The 22,834-nt window shown below is 36.2% G+C and overlaps 1 protein-coding gene and 1 non-coding gene across 2 annotated transcripts; one reads left to right on the forward strand and one right to left on the reverse strand.

Annotated features, from left to right (window-relative positions):
• The first annotated feature begins 4,730 nt into the window (after positions 1–4,730).
• LOC148268837 (small nucleolar RNA R71) lies at positions 4,731–4,836 on the forward strand. The gene has a single exon (XR_015817467.1). It is a non-coding gene; the product is annotated as a small nucleolar RNA R71 (small nucleolar RNA).
• A 4,692-nt stretch (positions 4,837–9,528) lies between these two features.
• On the reverse strand, positions 9,529–10,154 carry LOC148268838 (uncharacterized). The gene is made up of 2 exons (XM_088212196.1): positions 9,859–10,154; positions 9,529–9,703 (listed from the first exon to the last, which is right to left on the reverse strand). The coding sequence occupies exons 1-2, from the start codon at positions 10,152–10,154 to the stop codon at positions 9,529–9,531; spliced, it is 471 nt and encodes a 156-aa protein (XP_088068322.1).
• Positions 10,155–22,834: the final 12,680 nt, after the last annotated feature.

Consider the following 22,834-nt stretch of genomic DNA (forward strand, 5'->3'; position numbering starts at 1 on the left):
TGCCACCTCAGGCAGTTCGCCGCTGTTGCCTCGCTCCGCCACCACTGGCGGAGGAGGCCTTCCTCCCTCATTTTTCGTGTTGAGCATCTTTTTTCTCTCTCTTCATCGAATTTTGCTACTTAGCACGAATCCAACGGTTCCAAATTTATATAAATAGGTCTTCCCTATCAATTCTTCCCCACACTTCCATTCTTTCATTTTTCAAGACTTAGAGAGAGAAAAATAGAGAGAGTGATTTAGAGAGAGAAGGGGGAAAAGAAAAGAAGAACGATGAATGAGGAAATATCAAAGTTTTGGTAAGGAATTTATTATTTTTTTCAACGTCTTAAGGAATATTTTTAAAAAAATTATTAAATTATGATAATGATGACTTTGCCCGTTTTGCATGTTTGTGTGTTTGTAAGTCTTATAAGCTAAATTGTTCTTGTTTTCAAGCATGCTATGTGATTTATAAACACTTGATGTTTTGCATGTAATAAAAATTAATATGAACTCGGTATTGTTATCTGGAAAGTTAAAAGAAACAAAAAAAAAGAGATAAAGTGGAATAAAACATGAATGGTCCGAAGTATGTATCTATACTGACATGCATAATGCATCAAGTGTCTCGTTAGACTTTTTATCTCTGAGAGGTATCTGTTCCCCTAGCACCATCCGGGATATCTGTGTCCCCCTCCCCCATCTGTTCTTAAAAGACGTAAGAAGGTCACTCCCTGTGAATGACAGTGTACCCTCTGACGAGAGTGGTAACGCAAATATCTATTAGGGATCACCTTTGGCTAAGTACTATCATGACTGTAGATATCTGATATGACCACTATAGTTGGTTCGATCGTGGTCGTAGATTGTACCATGGTTTGGCCAACCAGAATTGTGCCTGAGCGATTGTCATTATCCATATCCGATTTGGTCATTCCACATGGATAGTTGGAAATATGTATCTGCTTTCAGAGATGGAAGTTATAACGACTTTGCGAAGCATGAAACGAAAATTTGAGCATTTCATGATTTATTTGATCTTTTCTATTATCTAGCATGATGTTTGTTTGTTTGATTATATTAACGTATTATTTTCCTAATGAATAAATTATTTTCATAATGTAAGATAGGTCTACGAAGTAGCCAAACAGTAGGTATTTACGTTAGAATAATTCACTTTTAAAACCTTACGATGTTATTTGAATATTATTTTCCTTACTGAGCATATGAAACTCACTCTTTCTATGCCCCCTAGATGAGGAAGAAAATGATGGACTGCAGGCTAACCTACCCTTGGAAGTCTATGAGGATCCCGTGGATCTACAGAACTTGGGTGCATGACTGTTCTCGCACTTTGATGAGTCGAATAACATAGTAAAAGAAGTGGCCTTCTTTTGTGTTTTTATTTTGTAATTATGGCCACTTCTGGCATCAGTTATATGTATATACTTGAAACTCATATATATTTGTAAGGGATTTGTATTAATTTTTTCTATTGCATAAACTTTTATCATGTGCTCGTCCTTCAGTTTCTGTATGTGACACCCATTTGCCTTGAATAGCACTTAGGATGTCACATTACCTTTGCTTCTGTTAACCTTACAATCTCTCAATTGACAACTTCTTCTATCGAGTTGAGCATTTAAAATCAGAATCACTTGGATCGAGTCTGTACGTTAGTCCTTACGACATAACAAGGATCCTAAAAGATATTGATGATACCTGAAAGCTCTTCAAACTTGGCATTTACATTAATAGTTAACATTACAACTGAAGGCAAGATCTGTTCAAGAGAAATAGATGAAAAGGAGTCAGCTAGGTTTTCATTTTATTTTTTTTATTTTTTTTATTTTTTTGTTTTTTTAAAAATTTTTTCTCAACAGCATGAGCATGCAGCTGGCCATGCCATTTTTTGCCCCAAAAATCTTTTTTACCATGTGTTTGACCATGCAGATGGTCATGCACCTTGTTGTCCTCCTTTCCTGGTTAAGTCTGAATGTGCCTGAGTGACTGCATCACCATGCTGAAGCTCATGCAGCTTGCTGCCCTATGTTGTTTGTCATGTGTAACACCTCTAAAACCTTCCAAATGATGAAAAGTTACTTAGATTATACCATGAGACACATCGAAGAAGCAAACTCATGCTTAAACCATAACATACCACTTAGAATTGACTAAATACATTGAAAACAACGAATAATTAACCCTAAAAAAATTAAAAACTAAAAAAAACATAATTAAATATGAGGGTAGAGAAGTAGTTCTAAGTTATAGTCGTTAGTTTGACTTTCTTTTGGAGCTCAATCTCTCAATTTGAAGGCTTCAGTTACAAGATTGAACCGTCCTACAAAATATGGCTTAAACTCCATTTTTGTTGTCTCTACATGTGGCTCCTCCTTTATTCATAGCACAATGTATGATAGAGATTCACCTTCCAACTCTATCACTTCCTTTTTCAAGTGAGGATCCTCCTCTTCAATTGTGTTTGATAGCACGAGACATCTCTCTAAATTATCCTCCATTAGAGTGGCTTGTTTTTATTCATCTACACACTCATCAATAATATAAATTGCACAACAAATATCATCCAAACTAATAGAAGGATTTTTCATCGCCTTCTTGATATCAAAGGCTATCTTCTCCTCATTGAACCTAAGGGTTACTTTACCATTCTTTATATCTATTAATGCTCCAACTGTGGCTAAGAATGGTCTATCTAGAATCAATGATAATTCAGGCTCAACATCCATATCAAGTATAACAAAATCTACAGGGAAAATAAACACCCCTACTTTTACCAAAATATCTTCAAGGATTCCCACAGGTCTTTTAGTTGATTTATCCACAAATTGCAGAACCATATGTGTCTCTTTCATCTCCCCAAGGTTAAGTCTCCTACAAACATATAATGGCATTAGGTTAATTAGAACCCAAATCACATAGTGCATCTTTAAATTTAAATTTGTCTAGTTCACAAGGTATAGAAAAATTTCTTAGATCTTTAAGCTTTATAAGCAACTTATTTGTATAGTGGCACTACACTCTTCAGTAAGCATTACCATGCCATATTCCTCAATCTTTCTCTTATTATAAAGGATATCTTTAAGAAATTTTGCATATTATAGCATCTGCATCAAAGCTTCAACAAATGGAATGTTAATCTATAATGTCTTAAAGATCTCTAAAAATCTAGCAAACTTAGCATCTTTCTTTTCCTTTCTAATTCTATCTGGGTAAGGAAACTTGTTAACATCTACACTAGAGTTTGAATTGAAAATTGTAAATTTAGTATTTTTCTTACCTTGCTTTTCCACACTTACCTCAACTGGGTTTGATTGAATTAGCTTATCAATTTTTACTTTTTGCTTTGGCTTCTCCAACACCTTCCCATATCTGAGTGTAATGGCCTTGACATGCTCTTTGAGATTAGTCTTTGAGTTTCATGGTAATGAACCTTGAGTTTGACTCGTAATAACATTGGCAAGCTGTCCAATTTGTGTCTCTAGATTCTTCATGGAAGCCTCATGATTTTGCAACCTTGTTTCGGTAGAGTTAATGAACCTTGTCATTAGCTCTTCTAAGTTCGATTTCTTTTCTTGTAGTGGAGAATACTATTGAGGTTGGAATCCTAGTGGTGGTTATCTCCCTTGATTATTTTTATTATTCCACGATAAATTTGGGTGATTTCTCCAACCAAGATTGTAAGTATTATTGAAGGGATCATTTTACCTGTGAAAATTATTAACAAAGCTAAGTTGTCTAGGAATATTATTAGCAGTAAATGTATTAACTGCCTGGCACTCTTGATTCGAGTGCCCTCCTCCACAAGAATCATAAACAGCTGCCACTACAGCTGATTTTCCAATTGTAGCCCTTGTAGATTGTAACACCATGAAAACCTTCGTGCTTAATTTATAATGTGAACCCCTATTTATTCGGGCCCTAAGACTGTTTAAACTCTTTAAATTTTGTATTTTAAATTCCTGAATGAATTTCATATTTTAGTTTAATATTTAATTAGTTTAAATAATCATTAAAATTATTTTTATTATTTATTTGTTGATAATTTATTTTAAATTTAATTAAAAAGATTTAAGGAAAAGCAGAGGAGAAAAGGTGACAAAATCACGCGAGAAAGATTTATTTTGAAATCTTAGTGATGTAAATTAAATATTATTTTTCTTACTAAGTATATGAAACTCACCTATTTCCATGTCCCTCTCTAAATGAGGAAGATAGTGAGGAACCAATTGCCTTTGAGGGTTTTGTGATCTGTGAACGGTTATGAGTGCATAGTAGTCCCGCACTCTGATGAGTTTATCTTTTATATAGGCTTGTAATTAATTTTGTTTCTACCTCAGTATTGTATGAAACTCTATTATTATTTTATAAGGGATTGTAATTATTTATTCTACTACATAAATTTATCTTATATGCACTCTTAATCTATTTCTGTATCTGACGCCCTTATGCTTTGTTTTATATTTAGGATGTTACATAAATTCTTATTCAATGCTTCCATTTGAGCTGCTAATGCTATAAAAACATCTATATTATAAATTCCAGCTGCCTTCTTTGTAAATTATCTTTCAGTGGGCCATTCACTTGAGTTAGCAACCATCTCTTCTATCAATTCATAAGCTTCTTCAAGTGACTTCATGTATATTGAACCTCTACGTGAAGCATCTATGATGCTTCTGACTTAGCTATTAATTCCATTGTAGAAGGTTTATACTTTTTGCCAAATAGAGAATTCCTCTTGAGGGCATTTCCTTAGCATATCCTTGTATCTCTCCCATACCTCATATAGGGTCTCTAAATCTCCCTGTGAAAATTTAGCAACCTCATTAATTAATTGTGCAATTTTAAACAGTGGAAAATATCTACTAAGGAAATTTTGTGCTAATGCATCCAAATAGTTATGGAGTTTCGTGGTAGTGATTGCAACTAATGTTGTGCTTTCTCCCTTAAAGAGAAAAGAAAAAGCCTCATCCTCCTTACATCTTCAGAAACCCAATTATACTTGAAAGTATCAACAATTTGGAGGAAACTTGCTATGTGTTGGTGTGGATCTTCACTAGGCAATCCTCCAAATTAACAAGTATGTTGGATTAATTGTAGTACTGCTGGCTTTATCTCAAAGTTGTTAACTTGAACAGTAGGTCCCAAAATGCCTGCACTTGTTCCTTCCAATGATGGCATGGCATAGTCTCTCATGATGCGAATAAGTTGAATAGCTCAAGCACCATTATTGTTATCACCTTCTTCAAGAAGATTGTTTTGATTTTCTACCATGTTGAATTTATGATTTGCTCTTTTTCTTTAAGGAAAAGTTCGTTTAGGTTCCGAATCAGATTCTGCTAATGGCTCCTCATAACTTCTGGTCATACACTAACAAAACTTGAAACATAAGAGAAATAAATTAAAAAAGAATTAAAATCTCAAATTAACAGCTAATAACAATATAATAATTTCTAAATAAATTTTAGTCCCTAGCAATGGCACCAAAAACTTGATGCGTCCTAAACAACACTAGCAAGTGCATTAGTCGTATCAGTAATATAGATATGAGAATCTGAATATCATCCCATGAAGATAATAAAATTTTATGAAGCAATTATTATACTGAAAACTATTATTTGAGAGATATTTATCAAATGAAAGTAAATTAAAGTAAAATATAAAACTAACTAAAATTGTACAGAATTGAATAACCAGATTAAATGGAAGATAAATCAATTAATAAAATAGTGTTAGGGTCCACAATCCCCATAAACTTGTTTGGATATCAATATTAATAACAAAATTTGAGTTAAGATTGACTGGTTAGTTCTAAAGCCTGGTTAATCTTATTCAGGGATATAACCTTTCTGATTTAACAAAACTTTGATTCAGACATTTTTATATAAATCTAACATATAATTAACCCAATTATCCGACCTTATTCAGGAACACAAATACATACTACAAGTCAATTTCAGATTATCTATTCGAACAAATCTGTTATTAACCTGTTATGCAAAATCCTAATAATCATGCATTGAAATCCCATCAATTGAAAACCTTAACTTCTCTATTCCACACATCATTAAGGAATTCAATCAACAAAATATCCATAGAAGCATTAAACTCAATGATTTTGCATAAAACTAACTCAGATATCATTAAGCAAAATCAATACCCTTTATAGTTTAGGGTTCATGTTTTCTCTAACAAAAGAAATCTACTCCATAATTAAATTGATAAAACAAAAACTGAAATTAAAAGAAAACATAATAAAATAAAATAAAACTTAGGATTGTGTCTTCGTCTTGAGCTTGATCTCCTCTCCAATTGAGTTTTGAGTCTTCCAGTAAGAAGAAGAAGAAGAAGAAGAAGAAAAACCCTTACTTAGAACAATATCTCAATTAAAAGAGTGCTGCTAGAATACTAATAATATGTCCTATATACACTGGGTAAATAACAAAATTTTGTAAATACAAATCCTAGGTGAAATAGGAAAGAGAATAAAGCATCCTAAGCCATTTAGGAAACCTAAAAATTATGCATTTCCTACATGACGATATGCATGACCATGCAAGCACCCATGCAAATTGTTGCCTTCAAAATTCTATGTAGAGAGAGACTCCAATACTGATGTGCATCACCACTGCATAAGTATGCATCTGTCAGTGCAAGTTTCTGCCTTTTTTGTGCCTTCATCTAAAACTTTTTAAATTCTCCCAAAATCAACTAAAATTTATAAAATAAACCAAAGTGACTAAACAAATTAAAATTAAACAAAAAACTAACGAGAATTACTCAAAACTAACAAAAACTAAAGCAAAAACAATCCTGATTGTATATAAAATACACCATTATCAATAAGTTTTTTTCGGGATAGTCTAGATGGTTACAAACATTTGAAAATTAATAAAATAATATCCTATCCCAATCTAGAATTCAAATTAAATAATTAAATAACCTAAGGGATAGAATTTACATTAAAATAAGCATTAAAAAAATTAAAAGAGGCTAAAATTATCCATGAAATTAATTAAATCATGTGAAAAAGTGAAGGTGGGATCCAAAAAAAGGACTTAAAAAAGTGGAGGCCGACTGATTTGCGAGATGGGTAGCCCGCGTACATTAGTTTATCGGATCGTGTGGGTCACCAAAACAGGCCTGTGTATTGGGCCTACACATCGGACGTGGGCCTGCTGGGTGCACAACTAGTCCAACTCCAGGCTGGGCGCATAGGCTGTGCATGTACGTGGGCAGTCTGTGTGCTTACGTGTGTGCAGAGCGTGAGGGTTTGTTCGTATGCTCGGTGCGTGCACGGGGTGGCTTACTCGTGCTTGAATGTGATATCCCAAACACTAATTAAAGCATAAGGGTGCAAGATACAGAAACAGATACGAGTGCATTTAAGATTAATTAAATGCAGCATAATAAAATATTGCAATCCCTTAAAAAATAGTAATAAAGTTCCAAACCTTACAATACTGAGGCGAAACAAAATTAAATAGAATCCTTTACAAAAGATGGACTCATCAGAGTGAGGAACAAAATATGGACTCGTAACAGTTCATGGATTCACGGGATCCTTAAAAGCTTCAAGAAGCAGATCAATGATTAGTTCCTCACTATCATCCTCATCTGAGGGGGGCATGGAAAAAGGGTGAGTTCCACATACTAAGTAAGGTAAACAGTATTTAAATAACATCACTAAGATTTTAAAAGTAATTAAAATTAAAAAAGTACCTTATTTACTCACCATCGGAAATCGTGTCAGAGATTCATTTTAATAATTATGAAAATATTTTACTTTATATAGAGAAAACATCAAATCAATCATGTCAAATCATGTCATACTCTTATCAAATCCTATCAATCATATCAAGTCAATCATATCAATCATGTTGAACTTAAATAGTGAAAACAAAACAAATCATGTCATGCTTTGTCTTATTTTCATTCTTCGCATGAAGTTGTTCTGACTTCCATCTACAAAGGACAATACAGATTCCCAACTACCCATATGGAATTATCAGTTCATTTCATATTATATTATATTAGCAATTTGCGGCTTGCAAAACTATCAGCACATTTATAGCTTGCCAAATCATGACACGATCTATGACCACGGTCGTGCCAACTATAGTATAGTCCTACATGTAAACTACAATCACGGTCATACTTCACCAAAGGTAACCCCTACAATCATATCATATTACCACTCTTGTACGTCGTCATCCACAGGGAGAGGTCCTCTCACCTCTTTTCAGACCAGATAGGGGAGAAACAGAAACTCTTAGAGATAAAAATCTAACAAATCATGTCATTTATAAACCATGCATGCTAATATCGATAAATATTTCTCATGTATATGAGATAATATCATGCTTTGCCACTTTATCATGTCATTGTACACGCATTAACATTTTTCATATACATAAAAATCATTATAGTTAAGCATGCAAACAACCGGTTTATATTCACTCACATTAACAAGCATTAGCACATAACATTTGCATTAGACTATAACAAAATTAAGCACGCAACCAACTAATTAGCATATTATTAAATTAATCTAGAAATACTCCTTAGTATGTAAAAATAAATATTAAATTCCTTATCGAACACTTGAAATTTTTCCTAGGTCTTTCCTTCTTTTGTTTCTTCCTCTTCTCCTTTTAGCTCTCTCTCTCTCTAGAATTTCTTTGTTGGATGGAAGAATGAAGTTGTAGTGATGAAGAAATGGTGAAAATGGGTCCCTATTTATAGAAAAATAAGGACTATTAGATTTGCACCAAGTGGAAAAATCTTATGAGGAGAAAAGAAAGGAAAAGGTGATTTGATGCGACGCGGTGACTGATAAATGTGATTGATGGATGGCCGATGCAATGACAATGATGCGATAGTAGTGAAAAAACAAAAGGCACGCCACCCAAATGACAGCGGCATGCTGCCCAATGGGCGACGCCCACTAGCTGAGGCAGCGCGCGTAGGCCTAAAACTTGCAGGTGGTGCCTGCCGTGCACCTCGCGCCCCACGAAAATGGGATGTTCGTGCAGTCGCACGTCCCATGCTGACCGTGGGTGCAGTGCATGGGGCCCACACGGATGCAGAGGCATTCCCACGACCCTTTCCATGGGATTTTTCTGTCTTTCCTAAAATCTTTTTAAAATAAATTAAATAATTAAATGTTTTAAAATAATTAAAAAAATTTAATTAAATAAATAAAAGTACGTTAGTTTGTGAGAATTTAAATAATTAAATTTAAACCCAATTTATTCGAAGATTAGAACATGAAATTTAAAGAGCTCAAATTGCCTTAGGGCCTAAATAATTAAAGGTTTTATACATCAATTTAGTGTAAAGGTTTTCAGGATGTTATATTCCTCCCATCTTTAAAAAATTTGGTCCTCCAAATTTGTCATAAATAAATGAGAAAACTCCTCTCACATCTCACTCTCCAGTTCCCGCGTTGTCTCTTCTAGAGTGTGATGTTGCCATTGCACCTTCACCATCCGGATCTTTTTGTTGCACAGAACTTTGTCTGTCTAACTAAGGATTTCTGCAGGGTGCTAGCTCCTCATAAATCATGTCTGTTGGGACCTGTATCTCTTGGTGAGGAGTTATGTGAGAAGGGTCAGGGTGGTACCTTTTAAACATGGAGATATGTAAAACATCATGTAGACCCGCAAACTCTGGAGGTATAGCAAGGCGGTACGCCATGTGTCTGATATGTTCCACGATAAAAAAGGTCTCACATAACGGGGGCTCAGCTTCCCCTTCTTACCAAATTGTATTTTACCCTTGTAAGGGAAGATCTTGCAGAAAACATGGTCATCAACAATAAACTCTAAGGGTCTTCTTCGGTTGTCAACTTAGCACTTTTGGTGACTCTGGGCGGTGGCTAGGTTCTTCTGAATAATGACGACTTTGTCAACAGTCTCTTGAATGTAGTTTGGTCCCAAGTGATGCTGGTTCCTAACATTGTTCCAGCAAGTGGGGGAATGATAAGGCCTACCATACAGGGCTTCATACAGACCCATGCCAATGTTGGAATGATAACTATTATTATAAGCAAATTCACAGAAAGGAAGATACTTATACCAGTAATCACCAAAGTCGAGAACACAAGCACAACATATCTTCAAGTGTCTGGATGATATATTCAGATTGACCATTGGTCTGAGGTGATAGGCAGTACTGAAGTACAATCCCGAACAAAGAGCTTCCTGAAAATTGTCTTAGAAATGGGAGGTGAATTGAGGGTCTCTTTTAAAAAAAAAAGGTGAAGGTTCACCATGGAGTCCGTTATTCTAATTGGTAGGAAATGGGTGGTCTTGGTTAACCTATCAATAATGATCCATATTACAGTGCGATCAGAACAGGTTCTGAGTAAATCAGTGACAAAATTCATGGTCACATGCTCCCACTTCCATTCTAAAATAAGGAGGTCTTGTAATAAACCGCTGAGTCTCTAGTGTTCAGCCTTAATTCTTTGGTAAGTAAGGCATTGGGAGACATAATCAACAATGTCTTTCTTCATTCCAAGCCAATAATATTGATCTCTCAAGTCCCGATATATCTTGGTATTTTTGGGATGGATGGAAAATTTGGAGACATGGGCAGCCATGAGAACATCTGTTCTGATAGTAGTATGGACCCAAATACGATACCGGAATCGACACAAACCATCATCCGTAAGTTAAAAATCAAGAAATTCATTAGAAGTAAACTTAAATTTTTAGTGATCTCTAGGTCAGTACATTGAGCTTCCCAAATTTTCATGAAAAGGTCAGGCAAGTCTCGAATCTGGGCGAGATAGGCACCATTATCGTAATGATTAAGGCGGAGTGCCTGCATTACATCAACTAATTTCTAACTGGAGGTCATCATCCTAGCCAACAAAGTGGACTCCTTTCGGCCCAAAGCATCAACAACCACATTACCTTTACCAGGGTGGTAGAGGATCTTGCTATCATAATCCTTCAGGAGATCCATCCAGTGTCTATGCCTCATATTTAATTCTCTCTGTGAAAACATGTATTTCAAACTTTTATGATTAATATAGATTTTAAATGTTTGACCATATAGATAGTGGCGCTATATCTTAAGGGCAAATACTATGGCAGCCAATTCCAGGTCATGTGTGAGGTAGTTACACTCATGGACTTTTAGCTATTTGGATCCATAAGCGACCACCCAACCATATTGCATCAAGACACATCCCAACCCTATGTGAGATGCATCACAGTAAACCTAAAATCGTCCAGTATTGTCGAAAAGGATCAACACTGGTGCAGAGGTGAGGCGATACTTCAACTCAACAAAACTTTCATCATATTCATAATCTCAAATAAAAGTTACACCCTTCCTGGTGAGGTGGGTCAACGGAGTTGCAATCTTGGAAAACCCATCAATGAACCACCGATAGTAGCTAGCTAAACCAAAAAAAAAAACTACGTACCTCAGCGATGTTTGTTGGCTGGCTCTAATTAATCATAGTTTCAACCTTAAATGGATCAATAGAAACTCCTTCGCCATAAATTACATGACCAAGAAAGAGACTCGATCTAACCAAAAAGAGCATTTGCTGAACTTTACATATAAATGATTCTAGCAGAGGGTCTCTAACACTCAGGACAAGTGATTTGCATGTTCTTCGTGGCTCTTTGAATACACCATAATGTTATCAATGAACATGATGATGTATTGATCAAGTGCTTGCTAGAAAACCCTATTCATAAGATCCATGAAAGTAGTAGGGGCATTAATTAGTCCAAAAAGCATAACCTTGAACTCATACTAACTGTATCGGCATCAAAAGGTCATCTTGGGGATATCTTCTTCCTTCACTCTCAACTGGTAGTACCCTGATTTGAGATCAATCTTTGAGAAAACGAAGACACCTTAGAATTAATAAAAGAGACCATCAATATGGGATAAAGGGTACTTACTTTGCACCATCACTCGATTGAGTTCTCTATAGTCAATACATAGTCGGAGGGAACCACCTTTCCTCTTTACGAATAGCACTGGGGCACCCTAAAAGGAATTATTGGGATGAATAAATCTTTTCCCAAGAAGCTTAGAGAGTTGGTGCTCAAGTTCAGCAAGTTCGGTGTAGCTCATGTGATAAGCAGGCTTTGAGATGGGTTGAGTTCCGAAAAGCAAATCGATGGAGAATTTTATCTCCCGTGGGGAGGTAGACTGGGTAGTTCCTCCAAAAAGACATCCAGAAAGTTACAAACAGTAGGGATTATATATATGGAAAGCTCGATATCCATATTCCTATTTATTCAAAGTTTAAAGAATAGTAAACAGAACTCATAAAAATTTTATTTCACTTTTAGTGAACGAAGAGTTACAACTTTACTTTCATAATTAATGATTGCTCTATACTTTTCTAACCAATCCATATCAAAGATAACATCAAATCCTGAGAAATCTAAGAGTATAAGATCTACTAACAATTCTACTCCTAAGGTTTTCATTTTACAATTTTTATACACACAGTGAGCTTCTAAATGATCTCTAGAAAAGGTCTCTATTATTAATACTTTGTTTAAAGGTTCAGGCTTAATATCTAATTTACAAGCAAAAGAACAAGAAATAAAAGAGTGGGTAGCACCTATATCAATTAAAGCTTGAGTAGTAGTGTCATGGATAGAAAGCATATTCTGAATAACAGCAGGAGTGGTGAGGACACCAGGCTCATCAAAATGGTATATACGACCCTACGCTATTGGTCTGACGATATCCTTCGGCCGCTAGGGATAGTCTTTCATGAAGTGCTAAGTGCTTATAGTAGGTGTTGTTCAAATACCGATAGGGCTTATCACCATGCAAGCGTCCACAATGCTCACCTGGTTGGGCAAGTCGGGTAGGGTGTCCAGTAGGTAGAGGCAAGGTAAGAGGAGGGACAACTCAGGGTCTTTTATCAGGATGGTCATTAGTTGGGAGGGGAAATCTTCTTCTTGGTTATTTGGGTTGGTGTTGTTGTTATTAGGTACAAACTCGAGCAATTCGTTGGTGTCGGGCCAAGATAAGATCTTCGACCAACTTGGCATGTTCCAGCACCTTGGCATAAAAGTTGGATACCGGCATCATGACCTGGTCGTAAATATCGGCACAAAGGCCTTTTAGGAATTTCCTAACTTTAAGGCTTTCAAAGGTAACCATTAGAGGGTAAAACCTAGATAGCAGGATGAATCGATATGCATAGTTGACAACCGTCATATTTCCCTAGCAGAGGTCCTGAAATTCCTACTCTTTCTTTTTCTGAACATAAACAGAGAAGAAATTTTGGAATAAAGCATCCATGAAAACCTCCTAGGTGGTAAGGGTGGGTAAAACATCTTTCTGAAGCCACCACCAATGTTCGACTTCTCTGGTTAACATGAAAGTTACCAGAAAAACCTTTTGTTTCTCGATCGAGTCTAGGACAGAGAAAGGTTTCTCTACCTGTCGGATCTAGGCTTCAGCAGCTAAAGGATTAGGGCCTCCTTTAAAATGAGGGGGGTTTCATCTCCTAAACTCAGCTATTTTATAGGAAATAGATCTCTCGACTAGGTGATAGTTAAAGATAGGAGGGTGGTGTTGGTAATGGTTTGGTTGGTTTTGACCTACAGCTACAGTTAGACCCTAAATTGCTAAAAAAAACTCAGTAAATTCGGCCCAAGTTAGATGATCTTGGCGCTCGCGTCTCTTGATTCATTCTACATAAGGTCTTCCTCACATTATTCCTAGAAAAAAGGAAGACATGAGTTGGTGGTCTAGTTTTTGAAAAAAAGAAATATCATAAGTATCTAGAGTGGTTTTCTAACTACAATCTTAGTTGTAAAGGATTATTCTACGTAACTGCTCTGATACCATTTGTGACATCCCAAGCATTAATTAAAGCATAAGGGTGCAAAATATAGAAATAGATACGAGGGCATTTAAGATTAATTATATGCAGTGGAATAAAATATTATAATCCCCTAATAGAGTTCCAAATCTTACAAGCACAGTGCCCCAACCAGCACGCTGCAGGCTAGCCTGTAGGCATATAGGCCTCTTATCGCGCGCGTAGGGCCTGCTGCGTTGATAGCGTACGCACAGTGTGCGGCACTTATCCGCCCGTGAGGTGACACGCGGACTAACCACCTACATGCGACAAGATGCGCACAAGACCTATCCCTGCGTTGTGCATGCGAAAGGGACGTGCACGTTGTGCGCAGGTCCTGTGTGTGCGTGAATGTATGCACAGTGTGCGGCATCCCGAACAGGTGGGATTTCTTCCCATTTCGCAGTTTTTTCAATTTTTTTCCAAATTTTCTAAAATTAAATAAAATAAAATTAAATACAAATTAAATAATAAAAATTAAAATAATTAAAAGTAACCTGATTCACGAATTACGATAAATAATACACAAAGTAATTTAAATGATTTTAATATGGCCAAATGTCCGAACAAATAGGATTTTCCAAATTAATTAAGCACAACGATGGGCGGGGTGTTACATCCCTCCACTTTAAAAAATTTGGTCCCCAAATTTGTCTCGATTAGATCCGGATACTTCTCCCTCATCTCACTCTTCAACTCCCACATGGCTTCTTCTCGGGTATGATGTTGACATTGCACCTTCACCATGGGAATCGTCTTGTTACTCAAGACCTTATCCGGATACTTCTCCCTCATCTCACTCTTCAACTCCCACATGGCTTCTTCTCGGGTATGATGTTGACATTGCACCTTCACCATGGGAATCGTCTTGTTACTCAAGACCTTATCGGTCCAACAAAGAATCTGGACGGGAACTTCATCATAAGTCATGTTGGCTCGTACCTGCACCTCATCACGAGGAATAATATGAGAAAGATCAGGGTGGTACCTTTTAAGCATCAAGAAGTGAAAAATGTCATGTAGACCCGTAAATTCTCGGGATAAAGAGAGGTGGTATGTCGCGGGTCCAATACGCTCGATGATCCGAAAATGTCCCATAAAATGAGGGCCCAACTTCTCTCTCTTCCCAAACTGCATCTTTCCCTTATAGGAGAAAACCTTAAGGAAGACTTAATCTCCAACAGCAAACTCTAAGTGTTTCCTATGATTGTTGACATAACTCTTCTGACGATTTTGGGTAGTTGCCAAGTTCTTGCAAATGATTGCGACCATCTCAATGGTCTCCTTAATGAAGTCTGGTCCTAAATGGCAATGGTTTTTTACTTCACTCCAATAAGTAGGAGAACGGCAAGGCCTTCTATACAATGCTTCATATGGGGCCATGCTGATGATGGAATGATAACTGCTATTGTAAGCAAATTCACAAAAAGAAAAATACTCATACCAGTTATCACCGAAGTAGAGAGCACAAGCACGCAACATGTCTTTCAATGTCTGAATCGTACATTTCGACTGACCATTCGTTTGGGGATGATAAGCAGTATTGAAATACAACCCAGACCTCAAAGCTTACTAGAAGCTGTCCCATAAATGGGAGGTAAATCGGGGATTGCAGTCGGACACAATAGATGAGGGAACACCATGAAGTCGAACAATCACATCAACATATAGGCTAGCTAACTTACTAGTCCAGTCAGTGGTTCTGATGGGTAAAAAATGGGCAGTCTTGGTTAGTCTGTCCACGATGACCCAGATAGCATTTCGACCAGAACAGGTCCTGAGTAATCTTGTAATAAAATTCATAGTTACATGCTCCCATTTTCATTCAGGAATCGGAAGACCTTGTAATAAACCATCGGGTCTCTGATGTTCTGCCTTAATCCACTGACAAGTAAGGCATCAAGAGATGTAGTCAACTATATCCTTCTTCATTCCTATCCACCAGTACTGACACTTCAAATCCCGGTACATTTTGGAATGGATAGATAACTTGGAAGCGTAGGCGGTCTTAAGAACATCCGCCCTTACAACAACAAGGACCCAAATTCGGTTCTAGAATCTGAACAGTCCATTTAAAATCTTAAAATCAGGATATTCGTCAGAAGTGAACTTACCTAAATTCTTGGTGAGTTTCAGGTTCATGGATTGAGCTTCTCAGATTTTTATAAAAAGATCCAATAGGGCTTGGATCTAGGCAAGATAGTATGTCCCTTTGCCATAATAGCTAAGGTAGAGAGACTGCATAGCATCCATCAATTTCTAATTAGAAGCTATGGATTAAGCCAGCACAGCAAACTCCTTTCGGCTTAATGTATCAGGGACCACATTTTCTCTCCCTGGTGGATAGATGATCTTGCAGTCATAGTCCTTTAGAAGATCCATCAAGCATCTCTATCTCATGTTTAACTACTTTTACAATAGGATGTACTTTAAACTCTTATAGTCAGTATAAATTTTAAAGGTCTGACCATACAGGTAATGACGCCATATCTTTAGGGTAAAAATAATAGCTGCTAGCTCCACGTCGTGGGAAGGCTAGTTCGCTCATTGAGTGGGGAATTTAGGATCGACTTACCAGATTAGTCTGTGGTGTCTTTCTGTATTCTTTCTTTTATTTTTCCAGTTGTTTGGATAAGTTTTTGCTTAGATGACTATGATTCCAATAGGAAGGGTTTATCCTATGTAATCGAGTTTTCATTTGTTAAATATAGTGGGTTTAAGATTGAAGTGTCTTTGGTCCGTGGAGCAAATGCACTCCACCCCACATCATATTGTATAATGAGTCTAAATTCATCACTACTATAGAGGGTGCAATAGATATATCTAGCTACACCATGTCTAGGCACAAAGTGACAATAAGGCCAGACTCCCAATTCCTATAAGCACTAGACTCCCAATGCACCCACGTATAACATGTATTGCACAAACAGATTCCTAACATGGTATAAATGGTTTCGAGTGCCAATGATGTCAGACTCCCCCCATAATTATCGATGAATATATTTCACAATCACATATTAAAAATGAAAACATAACAATAACTAATTTTTAGTTTCAAAATTAAAACATTGAATTTAAGATATTATTGGAATTTTAAAAAAAATGATAATTCAAATTTAGTAATTTTAAATCAATGACATAATTAATTCATACTTAAAATATTAAAATCATGCCAATTTTTTAATATGTTAAGCACTTAACTTGCTCTTGCTAATTTCAAAAATTCTTTAAACTCTTCCCATAAACTCGACAGCATAACGCCTATTTTGGTACTAATTTTATTCCTATTTTGGGTAGAACCCCGAGATATTTTATGTATATATTTATTCTCAAATAATACTCTAACTATACTTTAATTGATGTTATAAAAATTAATTCTAAAATTTTATTCATTTCATGGCCATTATTTCTTCTTCATAATTTTTTTTCTTTTACTTTATTTGTTGGCCCTTACTTCTCTTTTCTAATGTATATATAACCTTAATTTATATATATTGCAATATTAGTTTGATCGATAATAATGGATTTGATATATAATAATTTTATAGTATAAAATTTATTTATTTGTTATATATTTATTCAAAAATATTCTTCTTTCCATCATTTTCTTTTCTTCTATCTACGCTAATGTCTTCCATAATTTCATACTTAAATTTTATTTAGTTTGAGCTTGGGAAGTGTTAGAAGCTTAAAAGGTCACTTTATCCCTCTATTGGGGGGGGATTTAGGATTTCCCTCTAATCCTAATTTTTGTTTTCTCGCCTTATTTTCATTATGATTCTTTTTCTCATTCTTGTGGAAAGTTTTCAAACATATTATAATGTAATATGAGGTTTATAAACCTAATTCGAAGTTCGGAGTGACTTAGTTTCACTTTAGGGGAGTAAAATCCCTCGTCTAGGGGATTTTTCTCGCTAAACCTAATTTCTCATTTGTTTTCCTTTTCTTGTTTTCTATTTTCTACTGTTAAACACATTTCTATTTAAATATGCATATGTTCACATTACACATAAAATAGAGAACTAAAAAAATTAGAATATTTTATTTCTCTCCCCTTAAAATAAATTTGGTCCTGCAAATTTGAAATTACCAAGGATTTAAATTTAGAAATAGATGAGGATACTTATCTTTCATCTCCTCTTCCAACTCCTAAGTAGCTTCTTCAGTAGATTGGTGTTGCCATAGCACCTTCATTAGTGAAATCACCTTACACTGTAGTACCTTTTCCTTACGACAAAAAACTGCACAGGGACCTTAATATATGACAAATTATCTTACAAGGGAAGGGCTTCATGCCAGAGTACATGCATAGGATTTAGTTGATACTTCCTCAACATAGACACATAAAAGACATTGTGAATACTGGCTAGTTCTGGCGGTAGGGCCAATCTATAGGCGACAGCTCCAACCTTTTCTAATATATCAAAAGGTTCGAAAAATCGATGACTTAACTTGCCTTTCTTTCTGAACCTCATTATCCCTTTTATTGGATATATTTTAAGAAAAACATGATTGCCTACCTCGAAGAATCTCTTATCTAGTTATCTGCATAGATTTTTTGTCTTCTTTGGGTCGTTAATAGATGTTTCCTAATCACCTTGATTTTCTTTGTAGCTTTTTCTACAAAATCTAGTATAAGTATCATTTTTTCCCAACTTTTTTCTAGTAGATTGGTGATCAATATAGTCTTTTATACAGAGCTTCATAAGGTGCCATATGAATGCTTTATCGGTAACTATTATTATAAACAAATTCGATTGAAGGAAAATGACGTGATAATAACTTAAGGAAAGACCAGTAACAAACAGGAGGTTTATGAGACCACTAAAGGATGGAAAAGGCTAAACGGTAATGAACTTCCTAGATATGTTCGTAAATTTTCCCATACAGATAGTGACAAAGCTGAAACAACCCAGTTACAAGCCCAAGATAGCAAATTTGGATTAATTACACCTGGATCTCAATTTAAGAAGAGATAAAATTAGAAAAGATGGAAAAATTAGAAGTTATTGGGCCTCGACCCACGAATCTCGACCTAAGAAAAAGCCCAAAGTGTGGTGTGAGTATGGATCACAAGTAAAAAATGTAGCCCTTGCACGTGCAAGCACCAAGCCCCCATGGTCATGCACATCAGACTTACGAAGAACAACACCTGCATATCCCACAACATACACACAAGTGCACAAAGAGCTAGCCACACGTGCAGCCCGCAAGCGCACGTGGACAAGTCATCCCGCATGCCGAGCGCATGCTAACATGCATGCAGGACGAGCACAACACATACACGACAACACTTTTGTACATAGGAGGTTGGTTGTGCGCCCGACGACCCGTACGCGCATAACCCAGGCCCATGCTACAGGCCCGCGCGACCCGCATTGCCCACCTGCAGGGCATGCAACTTAACCTGTGCATCCAGTAGCCCACCCATGTGGCTGGCCTTTCCTAAGTCTACAAGGTTTCCTGAGCTTTTATAATTATCCCATGTGATTAATATGCAAAATTGGAGAAGGATTTCTAATCAAAATTGAAGTTAAAAGAAGATAAAGATCCTTAAAGATTTGGATAAGAAGAAAATATTATTTTAATATTTATCCCAATTATTTTATATACTTAAATTAAGTTTATGATAAGATTCTATTATTTTGTTCCCTAGTTCTTGTTTTTGCATGCCATATTCTTGGTTATAGATTAAAGTAAAGTGAGTGGTTAATTAGGTGGTTAATTTTCTAAAAGTGCATGCATTGGGTTGAGGTTCTGGGAGTCAAAACAATCCTTCCCATACCCTCTCGCATAAGGTAGTATCAGAACTTAGGCTCCTAATTGGTATCACCTGCGTGAGGAAGCATGAGAGGTGCCCAGCCAAGTCAACTCGCGCGCCCGTGCGCGCTGCCACGCGCGCAGGACATGCGTAGCATGTGCGTGACAATGTGCATGCACGCAAGCAGCTAGTCATGCGGCCAGTGACTTGCACCCAGGAAATATAAATGCGGCTCCCACCTAGCCCATCAGTGGAACCTACAGCCTGACCCGCACACCCAGTAGCTAGTTGCATGGTTTCCTTCTTCATAGTCCTTTATGGACTCCAATTTTTCACTTTTCCTATTTCTACAAGGTGTCATAGATTCCCAAATATCGCATGTGCAAAATATGCCAAATTTTTAAGTGGAATGCTACTCAAAATTGAAGAGAATATATCCTTGAATAATTAGGATGAGGAGACTATTATTTAATATTATTTTAATGTAAATCCTTATTGTTAGGATTATTTAATTAGGATAATGATAAGGAATTTATTATTTAATTAATTATATATTTGTTTTTTAGTTAAATTAAAACCTAAAGTTTGGATAAGAATCTTAAATTCTATTCTAACTAGAAGTAGTAATCAAGAGCCTATATAAAAGCCTTAGCTCAAGAATTGTAAGACACATAATGAGAATTAATAAAAGTTAAGCTTTGGGTGTTGTTAGCCTTGTGCTAATTCTTCTCTTCAAGTCCTTCCAAGCTAGGTGAGCTTACTAAAGTCTTGATTGAGCCAAGGAGTTGGGATCGACTTATCGAGTAAGTCGTGGCGTCTTTCCTTTCCTTATTTTTGTTCCCTAGTTTTTGTTATTACTTTCTTAATTTTAGGATTTTAATTTCAATTAGAGGGAGGGGTTTTAATTAGGTTGTTTGAGTTTCGATATTGCACACAATTGGGTTGAGGTTCCGAGAGTTAAAACAATCCTTCCCATGCCTTCCCGTGTCAAGTGGTATTAGAGGTTAGGCTCCTAGTGAACCTGTTTACATTAATTACTTTAGCATTCTTGTGAATCAATTAACAATTCAAATTAAATTTGTTTTGTTAGATCGTATTGCATCCCACTTCAATTCATATCTATCTGTTTAATTCAACTAGTTTGTGTTTATTACTAAAAAAATTACAAAACAAAAAATACAAAAATATCCCAATTGCACACCATAAGGCAATTGGTACGCTGTTTGCATCTTGCATTCAAAAGCAGAGTAACCGCCTAGTAAGTGAGATTGGAAAACCTTTATGGATTCAAAGGTAGAGTACTTCACTGAATAGGTGCGCGTGAAAACTTTTGGTTTTCATTCCTTTTGCATCATTCATATACATAAAGGAAAAAAGAAGATTAACTCCTATGAGTGAAAACCTTTTTTGCTTCGCTTTTAATTAATAGTTTTATATCCTAGAATTTTGATTTAAATGTTATATAAAGAAAGTCGACCATTCATAGAGCGTAGCTAGTATTGGGTAGTATAATTAGGATACACCTTCCGGTTATATCCATCACGATTGATCGAATCCCTACACAGTAGAGTCTAACTAGTTTTTTTGTGATCTACGTTTCCATTATTTCATTTTGCTTTTGTTCCATAATATATCTACGTGACTAATTCTTTTTGGTTGCTTAGCATATAAATAGGAGCACTCCATTTTTCTTCTCTGTGTTTATTTCGAACGTGTATAGATTAGATACCTTTAGGATTCTTATGTGCCAGAAAGACTAATGTGCAGATCCTGATCTAAAGCGAATCCGATTATGAATACTCAACTTGACATGAGCGAAGGTGAGGGAGAGTTTATTTGCTTTCATTAACCTTTTCTTGCAGGTTTCATTATGTCTCAAGAGAATAGTAGCCTTGTTCTCCAAAGAGCTCTTAATTTATAGATCAGGAGGGAAGACCACGAACAATAGGATAACACATTCCACACTCATTTCCTTGTCAACGATAAAGTGTGTAGTATGATCATCGATGTAGGAAGTTGCACCAATATAGCGAGCACCCTACTTGTGAAAAGATTGGGATTAACGTGCACAACCCATCCCAACCCCTACTGATTGCAGTGGCTAAATGAAAGTGGTGAGGTAAAGGTAACCAAACAAGTCATGGTACCTTTCTCCATTGGTAAGTACAAGGATTAGGTATGTTGTGATGTAGTACATATGTATGCCAACCATGTAATTCTAGGTAGACCTTAGCAATTTGATAGGCAAGTCTAACACCATGGCCGCACAAACCATTATTCACTGCAGAAGGATGGCCTTACAATTGTTCTTATGCTTTTGTCACCTCGTTAGGTATATGAGGACCAACTAAAAATTAAAAGGAACTATGAGGAATACTTAGAAAAAGAAAAGGAAAATGAAAAAAAAAGGCCCAACAAAAAGAAAAGAAAATATGAAATAGGGAAAAAAGAGTCTCTATGTAAGGGAGAGAGAGGTGAGGCGGCAATGTGTGCGAAAAGGAGCTTGATTGTACCATGGTATAGAGAGGCTTATTTGAATTTATCTGACCTTAACCAATCTTTGCCTAGTGGCATTTTCTGTCTTTTGCAAGAATGTGGAGATGTCTTTCTGAATGAAATCACGAATGGCTTTCAACCTATCCGAGGGATCGAGCATCAAATTGATTTTATCCCTGGAGCTACTACCTCTAATCGACCTACCTATAGGAGTAACCCTGAATAAACTAAGGAGCTCCAATGGTAGGTGGAAGAGTTGTTGGAAAAGGGACATGCTAGGGAAAGCCTAAGCCCTTGTATTGTTCCTATTTTACTAGTACCCAAGGAGGATTATTCTTAGTGGATGTGTGTTGACTGTAGAGTTGTCAATCAGATTATAGTAAAATATAGGCACCCTATCCCAAATTAGATGACATGCTAGATGAGCTTAGTGGAGCCACCATCTTCACCAAAATATATCTTAAAAGTGGGTATCACCAAATCAGAATGAACCCCGGAGACGAATGAAAAATAGCCTTCAAGACCAAGTACAGCTTGTACCAGTGGGTAGTAATGCCCTTTGGCCTTTCTAGTGCCCTTAGCATCTTCACAAGACTTATGAACCATGTCTTACGTCCATTTCTTGGGAAATTTATAGTGATGCATTTTGATGATATCGATCTATAACAAAAATTTAGATGATCACCTTGAGCATATCTGCTCTGTCCTCGAGGTTA

Source organism: Carica papaya, chromosome 2 (genome assembly GCF_054855325.1).
Source record: "Carica papaya isolate Zhongbai chromosome 2, ASM5485532v1, whole genome shotgun sequence".
Lineage (NCBI taxonomy): Eukaryota > Viridiplantae > Streptophyta > Magnoliopsida > Brassicales > Caricaceae > Carica > Carica papaya.

What these genes read in the sequence shown, in the direction of transcription:
- LOC148268838 (XM_088212196.1), bottom strand. Translation starts at nt 10,154, where the DNA reads ATGGTCAATCTGAATATATCATCCAGACACTTGAAGATATGTTGTGCT. An exon ending in ACCGCCCAGAGTCACCAAAA is followed by an intron (nt 9,704 to 9,858) that starts GTGCTAAGTTGA and finishes GGAACATATCAG; the next exon opens with ACACATGGCGTACCGCCTTG.